This window comes from Pseudomassariella vexata (assembly GCF_002105095.1).
Source record: "Pseudomassariella vexata strain CBS 129021 chromosome Unknown BCR38scaffold_7, whole genome shotgun sequence".
Lineage (NCBI taxonomy): Eukaryota > Fungi > Ascomycota > Sordariomycetes > Amphisphaeriales > Pseudomassariaceae > Pseudomassariella > Pseudomassariella vexata.
The window spans coordinates 1,152,085-1,169,413 of record NW_024467962.1 but is presented as its reverse complement, the minus strand read 5'-3'; the positions used below and the strand labels follow the sequence as shown (position 1 = coordinate 1,169,413).

General features: G+C 51.0%; 4 protein-coding genes across 4 annotated transcripts; 2 read left to right on the top strand and 2 right to left on the bottom strand.

The window, feature by feature from the left end:
• Window positions 1-161: 161 nt before the first annotated feature.
• BCR38DRAFT_392629 (uncharacterized protein) lies at window positions 162-2,470 on the bottom strand. Its single transcript, XM_040857582.1, has 5 exons — window positions 2,057-2,470; window positions 1,974-2,001; window positions 1,374-1,902; window positions 892-1,316; window positions 162-809 (listed from the first exon to the last, which is right to left on the bottom strand). The coding sequence occupies exons 1-5, from the start codon at window positions 2,236-2,238 to the stop codon at window positions 621-623; spliced, it is 1,353 nt and encodes a 450-aa protein (XP_040715550.1). The 5' UTR covers window positions 2,239-2,470; the 3' UTR covers window positions 162-620.
• Window position 2,471: 1 nt separating this feature from the next.
• BCR38DRAFT_524244 (uncharacterized protein) lies at window positions 2,472-3,837 on the bottom strand. Its single transcript, XM_040865287.1, has 3 exons — window positions 3,424-3,837; window positions 3,333-3,364; window positions 2,472-3,271 (listed from the first exon to the last, which is right to left on the bottom strand). Exons 1-3 carry the CDS (start codon window positions 3,517-3,519, stop codon window positions 2,944-2,946), a joined length of 456 nt encoding a protein of 151 aa, XP_040715549.1. The 5' UTR covers window positions 3,520-3,837; the 3' UTR covers window positions 2,472-2,943.
• Window positions 3,838-4,586: 749 nt separating this feature from the next.
• BCR38DRAFT_208045 (uncharacterized protein) lies at window positions 4,587-9,764 on the top strand. The gene is made up of 5 exons (XM_040854140.1): window positions 4,587-5,109; window positions 5,170-7,235; window positions 7,293-8,537; window positions 8,592-9,411; window positions 9,465-9,764. The coding sequence occupies exons 1-5, from the start codon at window positions 4,747-4,749 to the stop codon at window positions 9,657-9,659; spliced, it is 4,689 nt and encodes a 1,562-aa protein (XP_040715548.1). The 5' UTR covers window positions 4,587-4,746; the 3' UTR covers window positions 9,660-9,764.
• Window positions 9,765-12,520: 2,756 nt separating this feature from the next.
• Window positions 12,521-14,958, top strand: BCR38DRAFT_457909 (P-loop containing nucleoside triphosphate hydrolase protein; the record flags this gene model as incomplete). Its single annotated transcript, XM_040862095.1, has 3 exons — window positions 12,521-12,855; window positions 12,908-14,777; window positions 14,839-14,958. The coding sequence occupies 3 exons, from the start codon at window positions 12,521-12,523 to the stop codon at window positions 14,956-14,958; spliced, it is 2,325 nt and encodes a 774-aa protein (XP_040715547.1).
• Between the last annotated feature and the right edge of the window lie 2,371 nt (window positions 14,959-17,329).

Below are 17,329 nucleotides of genomic sequence, written 5' to 3'. Positions count from 1 at the left end.
TTAGACGTCAGATAGGACGACATGGACACTTAGGTTGATCTTCATCTGAACATCTCGAGCCTTGCGCCTATCCCAAGGAAGGTCAGTCAGTGTTGTTGCCCCGTTCCCAACTAAAATGCGCGGAGTACACATGGTGGATAAGGACAACAAGAAAGTTTAGAGTAGAAAGCTACTTTTATGTCCTTTTCTCATGCTTGACCTCGTAGAAACTGGTTGTCTGGCCTAAATGTGCTCATAATTGTATTGACTTTTCTTTTCTCTACGCCAGGCCTGATCTTGTAAATGCTAATGAGACTTTTGTACAGGATTCCGCGTCCCGGCACCAATTCCACATCGAAGCCGCAGGAACGTGAACGCCGGATTCCCCAGGTGCTGCTTCTAAAATCAAAGACCAGTCCAAGTACACGCATCCCATCCTACCATTAAGCCCCCTCCCTCAACCTCATGTCTCATCACCCGTGTGTCGACTAAAAGAGAGCTGCGGAGCAGCAAGCCCCTTCCGCAATCACCCATTGCGTGGAATCAGATTGGTCCAAAAGTTGCCTCAAACGTCGCGATGGGAACCGGTGCTCTCTGGCACCACTCCAGATGCGAGTCGACGGATTCAGGCGGGAGATTCTCTACGACTCTGCGTTTCTGGGTCGTCCTCCTCGCATGCCCATGTTACCTCGGCCTTGACCTCGGCCACGTCCTCGTCCACGGTAGTCACCACGACCACGTCCCCGTCCGGTCCAGCCACCTTCACCTTGGCCGCGGGGTCGGTTGCGCTGGACTGACTGGAAGCCATCGTCAGCTGGAACAGCAGAAGCCTAGCGAATTAAGTTAGAACATGTGTCATGACTCATACGCAAGGGTATTCCAAGTAAAGAATCAAGGTGTTAGTTGACGTACCTCAGGTGGATTCTCAGGCTGGTCATCTGCCCAAGACTGCACGGGACCTGCAGCTGCAGGTGTAGCCGTCAAGCCGGTGTCCGTCTCGTTAGGATCGCGTGAGACCTTAACCCAGTCCTCCTGTGACGCACTCATGTCATTACCAGCATCCCATTGAGACTCCGCGGCGGCGTTGGCAGCGCCATCAGCGACGTCCGCATTCACTGGCAGACCCGAGCTCGGTGTTTCTTCCGTATAACCGTTGGTCATCGCAGGGACGTCGCCTGTGGTGTCGAGCTCAGTGAGTCCAGCGTGAACGACGGTAGGGTCGGTTGCAGCATTATCGCTACTTTCGATCGTGGGTTCAGCGGCTTCGGGGGTGGTCTCTGATTCTGCCAAAGCAAAGACGTTGACATGCGCGATTGTTGCAGCCTTGACCTGAGCGTCTACGAGTCTGTTAGCAGCAGTCAAGAAATAATGTTAGTAACACAAAAATGACATACAGGTGGTTTGCAGCTCGTCCCCACTGACGCTTCTTGCCTTCTCGTCAACACCGTCGATCAGATTCATCATGGTGGAGACGGCATTTTCGTCTCCAGAGTAGACGTTCAGTAGAACGCCCTCCAAAGCCATATTTTCGTCGAGAGTTTGATCAGCATCCTCAGATCTTCTAGCAGCTGCCAGTCGGAGGAACTGGGACAGCAGGAGCAGGCTGTCGTGTTGCAGCTTCTTTGCGTCTTCGGCAGCTTTCTCGGTGACGGCGAGCAGCGCATCGGCCTTCTCCTTCTCCAGCTTTTCCGTAAGCTCCTTCTCGAGTTTGGCCTTGTCGGTTTGGCTGCGCGCACGGTACTCCTCGTCGACCTTCTTGTACTGTGCGAGCGACTCCTCAAGCTGAGCAAGCTGTGACTCGAGTTGTGGTTTCTTAAGCGCCTGATTCTTCTGGTCTGCATTGATGATCTTGGTGGCCACGAGCTCATCGAGAGACTTGTCCTTGTGTTCGGCGATTAGAGAGTAGGTCTTGGAGGCGTTACTCTGTGAGATGTGGTAAGCATGGTGTATTGGAAGGAGGGGCAAGCTGTCAGCTAGATTGAGGTTCCACCCACGATTTTCTTGTTCACATTGCGGATGTTTCTGTATTCAAAGTCAGAGAGAAAACACGCAGTCCGTCAAGAAAAAGCAGGCTTACTTCTGCAGCTCTCGAACGTATGCGTTCTCGGATGCATCGTCCCCGGACACGGACACAGCCTTCTCGGGCGCAGGAGAAGCAGTCGGCGCCGGGGATCCAGTGCGCTCGGCCTTAGACTTCTTCTTCTTCGCAGACTTGGACTCAGTCTGAGCCGGAGGATTCTGAACGGCAGAAGAAGGCATGGTGGGCTTCGTGTGAGCTTGCTTGTCGGAGTGGGCTCGTCAGATGGCAATTTGTTTGCTGACAGTCGTAAAGAGGTGTTGGAGGCGGGGTAGATAGGTTTGGCAGGAGACAAATCAGAGTAGAATCCGATTGACAGTCAACAGGGTTGGCGGCAAACGGGATAATAAGGATGTAGGTCGAGAGTTGCAGTTGGTCTAACAAGGGAATTGGGTTTGTTGTTTTGGTTGAAGTTGGAAACGCTCTCGGAATTTTTTCTACGTATCCCCTTTGTGCAAGAGCCCGGGCCTTGCTGCCCGCCCGCGAAACCTGGGGAACCTGGAGGAATTCTGTTTCTTGGCAATCTACTTACAGAGATAACAAGAGGTCACTGGACCTATTTTTACAAAAGCAGTCTGTAGTACGCAAGAGCTCCTTCTGTTCAGTTGAAAAATTCAGTAAAACCCATCTACTTTGTAACTTCCTAGCGTGTGATAGAATCCCATGTTGTATGGCTTCTTCAGAACTACCCCTCCATCGCGACCTCACGCGATAGCTCAAGCTCTAGTCTACGCACGACCCGCGATTGCATCATATCACCCAACAGGCCGATCTCGTAATCCTTTCGAAGACATGCCCCGACTCCAATGCTCTATGCGCAGGCGAACATATCTGGCTGGTCTAAACCGTCTCTGCCACTCTTAGACGTGCAATCCGCGTGGCGGATCTCACTGATGCCTGTCACTGCGGTGTTGCATCTTCCAAGTTGCGCAAGGCACTTTGGATCCACACAAGGTGCCCCGGTAACCCATACGCTTAAGTGCTTCGGTCGACATCGGGGCGTGGCAAGTGTAGGAACATGATACCGAGAAGATCGTCCTCAACCTTTGAACTTGGCGAGTGTGTCCTACACGCACTGCTTCAGCTGCTGGGCTGGTGGTAAACAAAGGACAAGCTTTGTGAATGGGACCTACAGCTGTCACCTTTTTGACACTTTTGGCGCTAATTCCTCTCTCGCCAGCTTGCTTCGAGTCGATGGCCGCCTCCTTGACAAGCCTATGTCCACTTGTTAGCCCACGGTGTGCCAGACGATCGAAGTTGGGCATGCGGGTCCCACGTTTGCATGAATAGAACGTAATCGAGGAAGATCTGCCAGAGCCGTGTTAGGACGCGTCTCGATACGCGTTGAGTGACGGGCCATTACTGACCATGACATCAGCATTCTTGCTAACATTGCATTTTGATTGGGCCTTGACAATCTTCTTCACTGTAGACCTGGGGTACAGTTTCTGGCCAGGAGCCATCGCGACAGCGTGATCAGGTCTCAGAGTGACCTTCTAGGGTTGAAGGTTGAATGTTCTGTACGACTTAGAGTGGTCTTGGTGAGTTGCCGCGTTCTGGGGTCTCGAGTAGGGGTTCAAGGCAACGCTCGGGCCAGCCGGCAAGTAATCCTCAACCTCGACACATCACAAGGTATATTCATCGTCAAACTTGTGGACTTTCAAAGGCACCAGTGTCATGATGAAATTGGCCATGTCAAGTTTGATGCCCGGGTTTTGACGCATATCAACACAATACAACTTGTAGTGAAAAAAATACCAGGCCCTACAACCGGGAAAACCCTCACTGGGACGGTGCCACCTCCGTGCCCTCTCTTCGCTGATCGACATATTCGTATCTCTTTGTATACTAGTACCAATCACCACCAGGCTTGAGTCCTGTCGATGCAGTATGTAACATAACTTTCCAGAGTGTTTGTAGTACTTCAGCAGGAATGCTTTATTGTTAGATGGCAAGATAAAGTAACAGTGACACTAGTGAAAAAAACAAAAAAACAATACGGACTCTTATATATGGCGTAAGCAGTGAATCCTTCAGAAAATGAAAGCATAGCTATACTCAATCATTCAATCATCTCAGCATACTCAATGGTTGTGCTAGAGTTGAAGATTGAAGTGCTCGCCTATCACGTCACATGGGGAAGAACCAGTCGGGACTAGCCAACCAGCACAATTTCGGAGTCCGTTGATTGCCGACCGACTCGCACCTGCCTTCTGTGCAGTCGTAGATTCGATCGTTCGATTGCTGGCCAAGTGCAGCTGCAGCTACCAAAGGAAACCGCACAAACGGATCCTCGCACAGCTTCCTCGCCCAACTGTCAAGACCAGATCACAAATCCACCGAGCACTTGGAGAATTGAATTTGCATTGAATAGAATAGTTATATTTCGATAACTTTTAACACCCCTTTTTAACCTCAGGAAGGCACGTCCCAAAACGGTAAAGCCCAAATTTCCAGCCCCGCAGAACCGGCAGAACAGGGCGACCGTCGGACCCACTCTTAAGGTTCTCACCCTCACTTGGACCTCACACCTCGACATCCGCGCAATATCCAACATCATTGAGCACCTCGATTCAACAACCCCCATCATCCGATTAGAACTTTCGATTCCTCGGCTCAGCGGCTTCTTGTGACCACGCGGATAGCTTCGACAGGAATGCACAAATTTGACCGCATGTAGTCCCAACAAGATGTCGGTCGAAGCGATCGCCGCAATGGCGCCTGCGCCTGCGTCAGAGCAGGGCCAGATTGAGGTCGCAAATGCATCTTGCGCAACCAACGATGCACTTAAAACCACCGGCCTCCACTCACCACCCGACAGCAATAGCGCAATGAAGCTCGATGGCAGTGACGACTCGGAGTTAAGCGACCTAGAAGATGCAGACCCAGCTGCCGATGCTCGCCCGCGTGCTGCGACCAACGAGCCGGAGGGGGGAGTGAAGGTGGAGGACCAAGATGAAGACGACATCGGCGAAGTTCTTCCCGACCACTGGTCTGGCACCGTTCCTGTCTTCAAACCTGACATGTGCCAGTTCAAGGACTTCAAGAAATTTGTATGTTGCTCGTTCCATCCGTGGTGTCAGGTCGTGAATGCTGATATTGTGTTATTACAGATGCAGAAGGTTGATTCCTATGGCATGAAGTCTGGCATCGTCAAGATCATCCCACCCGAAGAATGGAAGAACAAACTTCCAGCATTGGATGACTTGGTCAAACAAGTCAAGGTCAAGGAACCCATCAAGCAAGATATTATGGGAACCAACGGCACGTATCGACAAGTCAATATTCTGCATCAAAGGTCTTACAATCTTCCGCAATGGCGACAGCTCTGCGACCAGAGTGAGCACCAGCCTCCAGCGAAACGCGGCGAGCGAAGGGTACACCAAGAGAAACCCAAAGCTGCCTCTAGATCAAAGCCAGCTGCCTCCTCAAGTAATACTTCTGCCCCCAAGAAGCGCGGTCGAAACACGAGGAGCAGGGCCAAGAAAGGGGCTGCAAAAGAAGAGCCTTCGGAGCAAGAAGAGCGGCCAATGACACCTGTGTCGCCGAAGTCAACTGCAGATGTTGTCGAGTCTGTTGAGAAAGATCCAGGGGTTGACTTGGATGAGGAACATGATGTCCCGGTTATACCAAGGATGGGTGCGCTACGGCAACCCAAACCCAAAACCCAATCTATTTCAGCTCGAAGGAAGTACGCTAAACGAGAGGCATCGGCGAAAATTGATGAAGAAGCCTTCAAGGACTGGGACTATCGTATGGACATCTCCGACTACACACCCGAGAGATGTGAAGAGCTAGAGCGCATATACTGGAAGACGCTAACATACGCGCCACCGCTGTATGGTGCTGACTTGCCTGGCACTCTCTTCGATGATGGAACTGAATGCTGGAATTTGAACAAGTTGCCCAATCTTCTGGATGTGCTCGGGACCAAGGTTCCGGGTGTTAACACAGCATACCTCTACCTTGGTATGTGGAAAGCGACGTTCGCGTGGCACCTGGAGGATGTCGATCTATACAGTATCAACTTTCTGCACTTTGGTGCGCCGAAGCAGTGGTACAGCATTTCGCAAGGAGATGCCCGTCGCTTTGAGGCGGCTATGAAGAGCATCTGGCCCTCCGACGCCAAAGCTTGTGACCAATTCCTACGCCACAAAGCATTCCTCATTTCACCCAATCATCTTCAACAATACTTTAATATTAAGGTCAACAAATGTGTCTCTTATCCTGGAGAGTTCGTGGTCACTTACCCGTATGGGTACCATTCTGGGTACAATCTAGGATACAACTGCGCCGAGGCTGTCAACTTTGCATTAGACTCCTGGTTGCCTATGGGCAAGATTGCAAAGAGGTGCGAGTGTGCCCAGGCACAGGATAGCGTATGGATAGACGTCTACGAGATCGAGCGCAAGTTGCGAGGAGAGGAGACTGACTACGAAGAAACTGAAGATGAAGAAGAGGAGGAGGACGACGACGACAACGCTGGCATACAAACGTCTCAGGCTTCACACATGGTTAAGATTAAGCAGCCGATTCGCAAACGAAAGCGATCTGCCAATGACAAGGGCGACAAGACAGCCAAAAAGATTCGGCTGCGGGTTCGCATCAAGACTCAAGTTGAGCCGCCGTGCTGTCTTTGCCCTAATCATCTCACCGATGCAGAGCTGCTGCCCACTGATGATGGGCGCAAGGCTCACCGCATTTGCGCTCTGTACGGTCCAGAAACTTGGATTGAGACTGTCGACGACAAAGAAGTTGTTGCCAACACGGCCAACATCAGCAAAGCTCGCTTGGATCTCAAGTGCCTATACTGCCGATCCAAGAGGGGTGCTTGCTTCCAATGCTCCCAGAGGAAGTGTGCCAGATCATATCACGCGACTTGCGCTGCTGCTGCCGGGGTCTTCATCGAAGAGGGTGAAGTCCCCATATTTGGAGAGGACGGGACCGAGTATAAGGAGCAGGCCTTCGAATTCAGCTGTCGGTTCCATCGAACAAAGCGGGACAAGAAGCTCGACGGCGAAGCGTTGGATGAGTGTACGAAAACTCGCCAAGTGGCAGCTGCTCTCAAGAAGGGCAATATTGCTCAACTTCAGTACTACAGAGGCGATATCTTTGCCGGAGTAGTCATTGAAAACAGGCATGACGAGCAGACATTGCTGGTGGAGATCATTCCCAATGGGTGCGAAGCCACCAAAGAATTTAGCAACAAAGAACCATCAACGCTAACTCTAATCAGTGACCGAGTCGAAGTCGAATGGAAATGGCTCCTGTTGCCAGATCCGACGGATTACCGTCTGCAGAAGGCGTCACCAAACGCCATCCCCATGCCGACATCCCGCAAAGCGAAAGACGAAATCAACGCCACGAAACGTGCAACGGAGGAACTGCCTCGAGCCGATGCACCATTCGTCGACGGCTTCACTTGGGCCGAGTTTAACACGGGCGAACCCACTAACAAAGCGCAGGCCAAGGTCGATTTCTCCAAGGACAACCAAGTATGGCATTACCTTGGCAAGACCTCGACAGAGGCACGGGCACAGTATACAGAGGATCCGAAGAAATGTGCCCACAACTCCAAGAGCAACTTCCTAGATACATTGCCAAGGGCAACTCCCGCATCTCAACCCAGGAAATCATACACGCCGACGTATCCAATGCCAACGCCTGCGGCACACTTCAAGAGCAACAGGCCCTATCAGTACAAGCCAAAGCAACCGGTTACACCATCGTTTGTTCCTTCTCCATATACCGCACAGCAACTTGCGCCGACGACGTTACCCACATTCACGTCTGCGTTTACACCTCAGAATACTGCCGCAAGGGCATCCCCGCCTTCCCTGTCAACCTTCGCACCCCAGACTGCTCCGAAGTCGACCTTCAGCCCTAACCCTCAGAGCACGCCAAAGCCTACACTCTCCTCCCATACGACACCCAAATCTACCTTCGCTGCCCCCTCTACGCCAAATACCAACTTCGTACCTCAGACGGCCCCGAGACCTGCACCTCCGCCCAAACACACTCCTCAAGTTGTGTCAGCATCTAACCACCGAACCAAGATCGTACCCCCTCAGAATGCACACTCGCGTCACAAGTCTCTACCTTTTGGTTCAGACCCACGTTTCAGGACATCATCTACGTATGCCTCCGCTCGCTATGACTCTGGCTCAAGCTCACCATTCAGCTATGGCATCATGCAACCACCCGGTCTTGGCACCTCACCCTCGCTACAGAATGGGCAGTTATTCCAAGCACAAGCACGAGCACGATCAAGTTCCTCTGCATCTGCTCACTCATTGACCACACCAATGACGTCCTCGGCTCTAAGACCGACTTCATCTGCCTCGAGTCAAGGCTTGGTTGGAATACCGCAAGCCATCAAGCCCCCGAGTGTCGCCAAACCTGCTCCACCGTCTGCGCCGTTTACGCCGCCCTCGTCAAGTGTTGTACAGAAGTATGCGTTCTTCCAAGTCCATCATAACAGGTAGGTTTCAACTTCAGGTACAGTATTGTAGCGCTCGCTACTAACTCGTAACAGGGACTCGACTAAGTATCGAACACCCTATGCTCACTGGGGTGGGTTCACAAATGGGTACGAAGGCAGCTTACGAGCACACCTGATGAAGTCCCCTGATGCATTGTTTGGAACTAAGACTGGCTCGAGTGGCCTGATGGACATCGCTCCACAGCCTGTACCGACACCCGGTGCCGGTGACAGTCGTGTGTCTGCAAACACATCAACTCGCTCGCTTTACGGAGCTTCTTACAATGGGACCGGGCACTCTACTCAAAGCTCGCACGGGCTACAGCCTGGGTCACCACATACACCCTCCCCGCATGGTCCAACGGCACTACGGATGGTAGACGGCTCCTGGGACGCTACTCAGATTGCCGCCACATTGCACCCTGCGATTCGTGTGCAGTATGCAGCGTTGGTTCAAAAGAAGCGGATGCTGGCTCAGCAGGCTGAGGCACAAGATCATGCAGCCGTGCCATCGCTGCCGCAACAGTCACATCAGCTGCACCAATCGCGAGGACACCAAATCGCTCAAGGTCCTCAGGTTAGTCATCAGAATTTTCCAGGTAACATGAGCGCGCATGCTCAGCCACCCGGTCAGTCACCCGGTGCTCGGCGAGGTTCTCCGTTCCACAATAATTCCACGCCGGAATATCAATCAAGGCCGCCACCCCCTAAGCAAACGTTTGTGCCTCCACCTAGGCCATGGGAACAAATTCAGAAGCTTCAACAACCCGGCATCCTGTCGCAGTCGGCACCACTGATGCCACTAGGTACAATGACCAACAGAGAACATGGACCTTTGCCGCCTATACCTGGCCAAGGGCTTCAGCCCAGCAATGTAAGCGGACCATTCTGGCAGAAACATCCGCAGACAATGCCTAACAGCAATAGTCTCAGCCAGCAACAGCATCACAGTCAGTACCCGTACTACCATGTGTGGCAGTAAAGACTGCGGTGCCGACTGCAACCCCGCCAATGTCAGAGCACTATGAAGAATTCCCGGAGGTGCCACAGGAATCCGCCGCGCTGGTCGAGGAAATCATAAGACAGGCTAGGAGAGCAAGTGGCGAAAGCAAGTGGCATTAGTTTCGTTGCTCCGGTCCACCGGTTCACATGCGCTTGGACTGGCCAATCAGGACTATGCCATGACCAGGGTACATAATGCACGCGAACCTGCGTAGGCATATCTGGGTGATGCTTTCTGCACAGGGAACAAAATGAACATAAAGATGACCTTCAGTTGCGGTACATCAAATGGCGTTTTTCTGGAATGTATCATGGCGCATCTTGAAGCTTTAGCTCAAGCAACGGCAGGTATTATGATGATTTGCGGTGTAAATATCCGAGGCGCCCGCAATGGCTCTTTTAATGCCGGACAGACAAAGGGGCTTACAAGCTAAGCATAAGGTGTTTTTCATTTTCGGATCCAGTCCGCAACCGTCAATAGGTTCCATAGTGAGGAGACGAGAACGGAGTTTTAGGTGTTTGAGTATTTAGCTTGTACAATACAACTGTCGATACTGGCGATGACCTCTGCGGACAATGATCAGGGGTTTCAAGCATTTTTTTAAGCAGCTTAGGAATGAGTTCTTGCGTTGTGATGCGGAGATGAATGAGGATTCATTAGATAATCATAATATGACACTATCGCTGATGGTACGAATGATGTTTGTGACTGTTATCCCCTAATAAGCTATTCTTTGTAAACATGTCTGCTGCTAATGGACTTTGTGGCCATTAAACAATCGCCGTCGGAGCTTTATATGATGGGCATGACTTGCATGACTTCATCAAATACCAGAGAAACTTGTTGGAGTTTTCATTTGCTTTCTTAGATGGGGAACTGGCATCAATTAGTGATAACAAACCAGTTGATCGGCCAAAATCTCATACGATGAACAATGTTGATTGGCGCATTGGGGCACCGATTGCCTGGTTACGGCGGTGATGCAATGAAGGAAGATCGCCCAAGCTGGCTTACTGACAGGAAATCCGTGGCTGGTTGAGTATCATGCAGCTGCACTGGTAAACAAGTCATTGGTCACTCCTCACCGAGCCTGCATTGCTTCGTTTAGGCTTGGTCAAGGTATGATCCCCCAGTCCTCCTTAAATCGGAATTTTGCAACCGGTAGCTACCTCCAACGACGTTGCTCGGATGCACCATTGTTACTTTGCATGCCAAATCTTATAGGCAGTGCCACGGACGTGGGAAAGGGGGCTAGTGAGCTATCAAGTACATGGAAGCGGAGACCACGGGAGGGGACGCCCAGCTTAATTGTGCCCATATGATTGGAAACGAAGGTACAGTCTTGAATTTCTGACCCTTGACAAACTATACCGCTCTCATATTTGCAGCAAAGCTTGAAAGTAAGTAAATTGTCCATCCAGTGCACTGTTGACGGCCAACGTTGACACTCCCATGGCCAGAAAAGCGTGGCAATTTGCCGCTACAAGGAGAACGGCATCAGTTACGCTCTAGTAAGAGAATAGTACCTGCTATCTGAAGTTTCCGACCTTGTTTTCCCGAATCCCATTTCATTCGAATATATTGTCTTCTTCCCATCATTTCTACCCCATCTTCTCCATTCCAGAGTCTTACACGCAGACTGAAGCTTCCAGTCAGATGCTTCCCTCGCGTTCTCGACCTTGTGTAGACATATGGTATTGAGGCGTAGGCGGCTGGCTCTTAACCTCGGCTTTTTCTAAGTGTTACCAGGTCATGTTTTACTCCGAGCCATTGATGCTTCCCTCCATATCTGCCATAAGGATACAGGATGAAGCACTCCACGGGCAAGTCTGTCTGATGAATAGCCTGACCATGGGAATCAATGGTACCGCAACACAGCGGCTGCTTTTCAGCCTGAAGTTCGTATCGAGCAGACTTAGAGGCGACCCTTCCCCAAGCCTTGTCGACACGAGGCTCCAGCTTCACGTTCCACATACCACGCCAGATAATCAACCGAAGTATTGGCGGGTTCCTGGCGGTATATGAAAGCGCAAACTTCTCTCTTGCCACCGTTCCATAATGCCATAATGTGCAGCTTGTAATAAACTAGAGATTTCCCGGCGGTTTGCGGTACGAGTTAATAACGTGATGTCAGCGTTAGGGACTGTAAGGGAACAACATGGCGGTAGAAGGGAGACTCTGTCCACCAATGGCCTGGTCGAGCCAGAAAGGTAAGGCAAAACGGGAACCGTTGTGTCCCCAGAACTTCACGATGTGATGTATGCCACTTTCCGCTACCCTGGTAGAAATGTGTCTGCTTCCCAAGTCGCGCTGCTTCTTGGTGATGGAACCCTAACTGCTGCTCATGACTTGATAACCCCACCTAAGTGCACCGTTGATTTGTCGTCCAGTTGAGAGCATTGCCCGGAAGGTTTCTGCCCGAGGCCCACCTAATACTGCAGCCGAGGACTCCCCGGTTAACAACCCTGGCTTCTTCACCACGGTGATTGGTCACTGTTTGACTGCATCAACGTTTTGGAGGGGTCCTCTTCCGGGCTGGGATTTTTTTTCTGCAGCCTCGTCTTCAACTTCTTTTAGTCCTCCGCCGAAAGGACAATATTCTGGTATCGCGCAGGATTCGATTGACCTATCCACAACCTTTCTGACGGCTGGCCATTTTATCTTTGCCGATAAGGTGCCAATCCTACCTGGGAATCCACAGCATTGCGCTTCGACCTCTGCGGCCTCTTGCGCGCCCTGTCTCCCAAAATCTATATACGTCGTCACCGATTTGTTCGCTCACGACCCATTCACCTTCCATCCTCGAGCTGCAAGGTCAATCATCAACACGTGTCAGATATCATCGCAAGCTGAGTGACACGCAGATTGCACTCTCTTCGAAACACGCTCCATCCTCGCTGCAGCCAATTGCAATCCAACACCTGCTTCAACGCATTTTCACTGGCATAAAGTAGTGATCATGGCAGGTAAGAATTACGAGATGTCGAAGGGCGATCGCAAGCGACTCAGCTCAGAAGCAGATGACGCGCTGCCTCTGAAACGGGTCAAGAAGGAGGACAGCGACGACGCCACGGCCATCTCAAACAATCCGTACCTGGCACATCTCAAACAAGAGAATGATTCTGCTAATGACTATGGCTTGGAGAATCTGGTAGAAAACTCGGCGCTCCGAGGCTTCACGCGTCGACAAAGCACTGCAGAACAAGCTGCTGAAGCTGAGGACGGGGACCTCAATCCCTTCACAGGGGAGCCTCATTCCCAGCAATACTTCAAGATTCTGCAAACGAGAAGAAATCTACCCGTCTCTAAGCAAAGGTGAGTCCTACTTGGCATGCTTGTGACTTGCTGCTGACGGTTCGCCAAACAGACAGGAGTTCCTTGACATGTACCACAGCACGCAAATACTCGTCTTCGTCGGTGAGACGGGTTCCGGCAAGACGACACAAATTCCTCAATATGTTGTCTATGACGAGCTACCTCAATTGAATAAGAAGCTCATCGCTTGTACCCAGCCTCGAAGAGTGGCTGCCATGTCAGTGGCCCAGCGTGTCGCCGACGAACTCGATGTCAAGCTCGGAGAGGAAGTCGGCTACAGCATTAGATTCGAGGATAGAACGAGCCCCAAGACAGTGCTGAAGTACATGACGGACGGTATGCTTCTCAGAGAGGCGATGCACGATCATATGATGTCGCGCTACAGCTGCATCATCCTCGATGAGGCACACGAACGTACGCTTGCCACGGATATCTTGATGGCTCTCCTCAAACAGCTGGCAAATCGTAGACCCGATCTCAAGATCATCGTCATGTCGGCGACACTGGATGCCCAGAAATTTCAGAAGTACTTCCACGACGCACCACTGCTGGCCGTCCCTGGTCGAACACATCCGGTACAGATCTACTACACGCCCGAGGCAGAGAAAGACTACGTCGAAGGCGCCATCAGGACGGTGTTACAGATTCATGCAACCGAAGACGAAGGAGACATCCTTCTCTTCTTGACTGGCGAGGAAGAGATCGAAGATACTTGTAGAAAGATATCGCTCGAGGTAGATGAGATGATCCGAGAAGCTGATTGTGGCCCGATGAGGGTCTATCCCCTATACGGCACACTACCTCCTCATCAACAGCAGAGAATATTTGATCCTGCCCCAGGGCCCTTGAAGAAAGGCGGCAAACCGGGTCGAAAATGCATCGTCTCGACCAATATTGCCGAGACAAGTCTGACAATTGACGGGATCGTCTACGTGGTCGATCCTGGCTTCTCCAAGCAGAAGATCTACAATCCCCGGATCAGGGTCGAGTCTCTGCTGGTGTCGGCAATCTCAAAAGCCTCCGCACAACAACGCGCTGGACGTGCTGGGCGTACTAAGCCTGGGAAGTGTTTCAGACTCTACACTGAAGAAGCCTTCAAGAAGGAGTTGATCGAGCAAACGTATCCCGAAATTCTCCGCTCTAACCTGGCCAACACCGTCCTCGAGTTGAAGAAGCTCGGTGTAGAAGACTTGGTGCATTTTGATCTGATGGATCCACCTGCCCCCGAGACGATGATGCGAGCACTGGAAGAGCTCAATTATCTTGCCTGTCTTGATGATGAAGGCGAGCTCACGAAGCTTGGAGAACTTGCATCGGAATTCCCTCTGGATCCTTCTATGGCGGTCATGCTCATTTCAAGTCCTGAGTTCTACTGCTCGAACGAGATGCTGTCCATCACAGCTTTGCTTTCCGTGCCACAAGTCTTTGTTCGGCCAGCGAACAAAAGACGAGAGGCTGACGAGATGAAGGCGATGTTCAAGCATCCCGAGGGTGATCACTTGACCATGCTCAACGTCTACCATGCCTTCAAGGGTATCCAAAGCCGAGATGGAGATGCAAAGAAATGGTGTCATGAACACTATCTATCGTTCCGTCATCTGTCCAGTGCGGACAATGTTCGGACCCAGCTCAAGAGAATCATGGAGACTCGGGGCCTTGAACTCGTCAGCACCCCCTTCGAGGACAAGGAATACTATTCGAACATCCGCCGCGCCTTGGTGGCCGGCTTTTTCATGCAGGTAGCGAAGAAGGATGGAAATGGGAAGATCTATCGAACCATGAAGGACAACAACCAAGCAGTGATGCTTCATCCCAGCACCGTCCTCACAACTGACTACGACTGGGTCATTTACAACGAGTTTGTCCTTACCACGAAGCAGTACATCCGAACGGTCACTGGGATCAGACCAGAGTGGCTCCTGGTATGTTCATGCCCATCATCAGACCGCTTTCTCAATAAGAGTTACTAACGAGCAACCACAGGAAATTGCACCGGTCTACTACGACGCTGCCTCATGGGAAGGACAACCGGAGGTCAAGCGAGCTCTCAAGGCTGCAGCTGAAAGGCTGAAGCGGCGGCAAGCCATGAGAGTTAGCCGCTAGTCCACCATCTTTAAAACTTCGATCGGGAGTGGCGCCGGTGGATAACGCCATACCGACGAGTCTCGGAGACTGAGACTCGCCAAGCCTCTGAGATCCAGAGGCACATCAGCAATGATGAACATGAAGAGTTCCATCCTGTTTCTCGCCGAAATATTTTTGATACGTTCCAGAGTACAACGACGCAAGTCCAGACACATTTCGTTTTTGTCGAGCTGCATGTAGCTCTATATAAACTCGATGGTCAGCAACATCCTACAGCATCATTTTAGCGCCTTCGGTCTCTGTCGGCATGCAATACATTGCGTTTGGGCGTCAAGGTTCTTCTAGCATGACTGTTGACTAGATGGACAAGTTGGCTTACAGCGAGGAGTTTACCAGATAGGGTCGTCGGGGATTCAAGAGGCTCTTAGTGTGGTGGAGTGATTTTGTTCATGGTCACTTCTGAGCTTGTCATCGGCAAGTTTGGACAATCCGGAAACCATTCACTAAGACTGGAACCAACAGTCAATAGCAAGATCACCTCGGCTCTCTCGCATACCAATTCACTGAAACTTACTGTGTGAGACTGGGGAGATATTTCGATCCCCCGGGATCAAACCAAAGGAATAAATTTTTTCATCCCCAAATCTTTAACCATCCATTTCCGATATTCGACCTTGAAGGCAGAATCTTCGTCTTCCTGAAGACTTGGCACGTTGGCAAGTGTTGAGTTGGCGGTCACTAGTTGCGAACAAAAGGGAAATATCTCTGGGCAGTGAAGATATCGATGACGGCAGGCATTTACCTGGCATTTATGTCTGGTTGAAATGCATTCCTAGAACATTTCAGCGGCCACGATGAATTTCGTGGCATCGCCCAGGACAGGGATTGCTCTCAACCCTGTTTGTCCTTTTGGATGATTCTGGTCGTATTGAGGAGGATATATGCACCCTGGTCATCTGTCACGGCTGGCGTGGTCCTGGAAGATCCCACTTAGCGATCAGAGGGACTTTCTGGCATATAGAAGACCTGAGGCCAAAGTGTACAACTCGAGCAAGATCGATAATAGGCATCTCAGTCTTCAGCTGCGATTAGCTCAGGACGCATTTTTCAGCGCTGCTAGGAAGAACTTACCACGAGGCGCTCCTGCAGCAAGTCCTGTTGATGCTGGGAGGTTGATCAAGCTCTTCGAGCTTGTGCCTCTACATCATCCCACTAGCCAGAGAACAGAGAAAGCTTCTACAAAGATCAGTTCGAGCACGTGTTTGAGGTGGCCATTGCCACTTTTTTAAGGACAACTTAAAACGCACTCTCCCCGAGGAGGTTGCCTATCGCGGAACTTGATGCTGCTGCTGGTAAAATGGGCTACTACCGTCGAGAAAGATGTGAAATTAGACATAAGACAAAGGCCGTCGAGACATGCATTGATTCAGTATAGTCATTCCTCGTGACGTGTTACCAGCGCTGGCCCAACTCCTTTCCTCCGTAGTATGCGGTCACATGACCCACACTAATGCGATTCCATCTTGTGTAGGTCGACTCTATTGTGGTCATAGTGCGCTCACCAACATATCCAATGGACTCTTTTTTTTGTGTTGTGTTCCACGTAGCTCGGACATCCTGAACTGTTTTCGAATGCCTGTGGTGGAGAGCGACTCGTAAGATTGGATTACCATACGAGCTCTGCAACGTGACGACAGGTACGTACGGGCGATGGATAAATTATTTCAGCTTGAGAAGGTCCTGGATTATGATTGGCTAGTTGGACATATCATACTGGGTTGGATGATGGTGATTTCAAGACTGATCGGATGTGAGTTTTGAAGTGATACCAGCGAAAGCCAGGAGTACCACTCGTCGCCTCCAAATCGCTGCCTGGATGGCTGATGATGAGGCCCCTTTGTTTATTTGCGGCCCAACTGCTTGTGATAGGTGGGCTTGGTCTACACCACTCTGTTTTCTGAACAGGGACGACCATGCCTGTCCTGACATGCCATTTCGTCTGTGTTCCCGACTTGACATGGCGTATGGGATAGAGTGCTAGAACAACGAGCACCATATTGAGATAGATAGTGATAGATACATGGAGTGGAGTAAGAATGCTCCACGTCCAGCTTGGATGTTTCTTCATAGTTAGAGATAAGGAGGAAGGGGGGGATGGGGGGAATGGGGGGAATGGGGAATGAGGGAGAAGAGGTCAGAAGTTCTGATACGTGTCAACAAAATCTGTTTGGATACTGTAGCAGTCACTTGGACATAGAAGTAAGGTCAATTCACTGCCTCAGTTGGAAATGAGTAGACAAAGTCGCCTAAAGTCATCGGCACCATCTTGATGGGAACGACCGTGGGCTGTCAACCGCCAGTGCAAGGCTTCGAACTTGCAGCTCGAGGC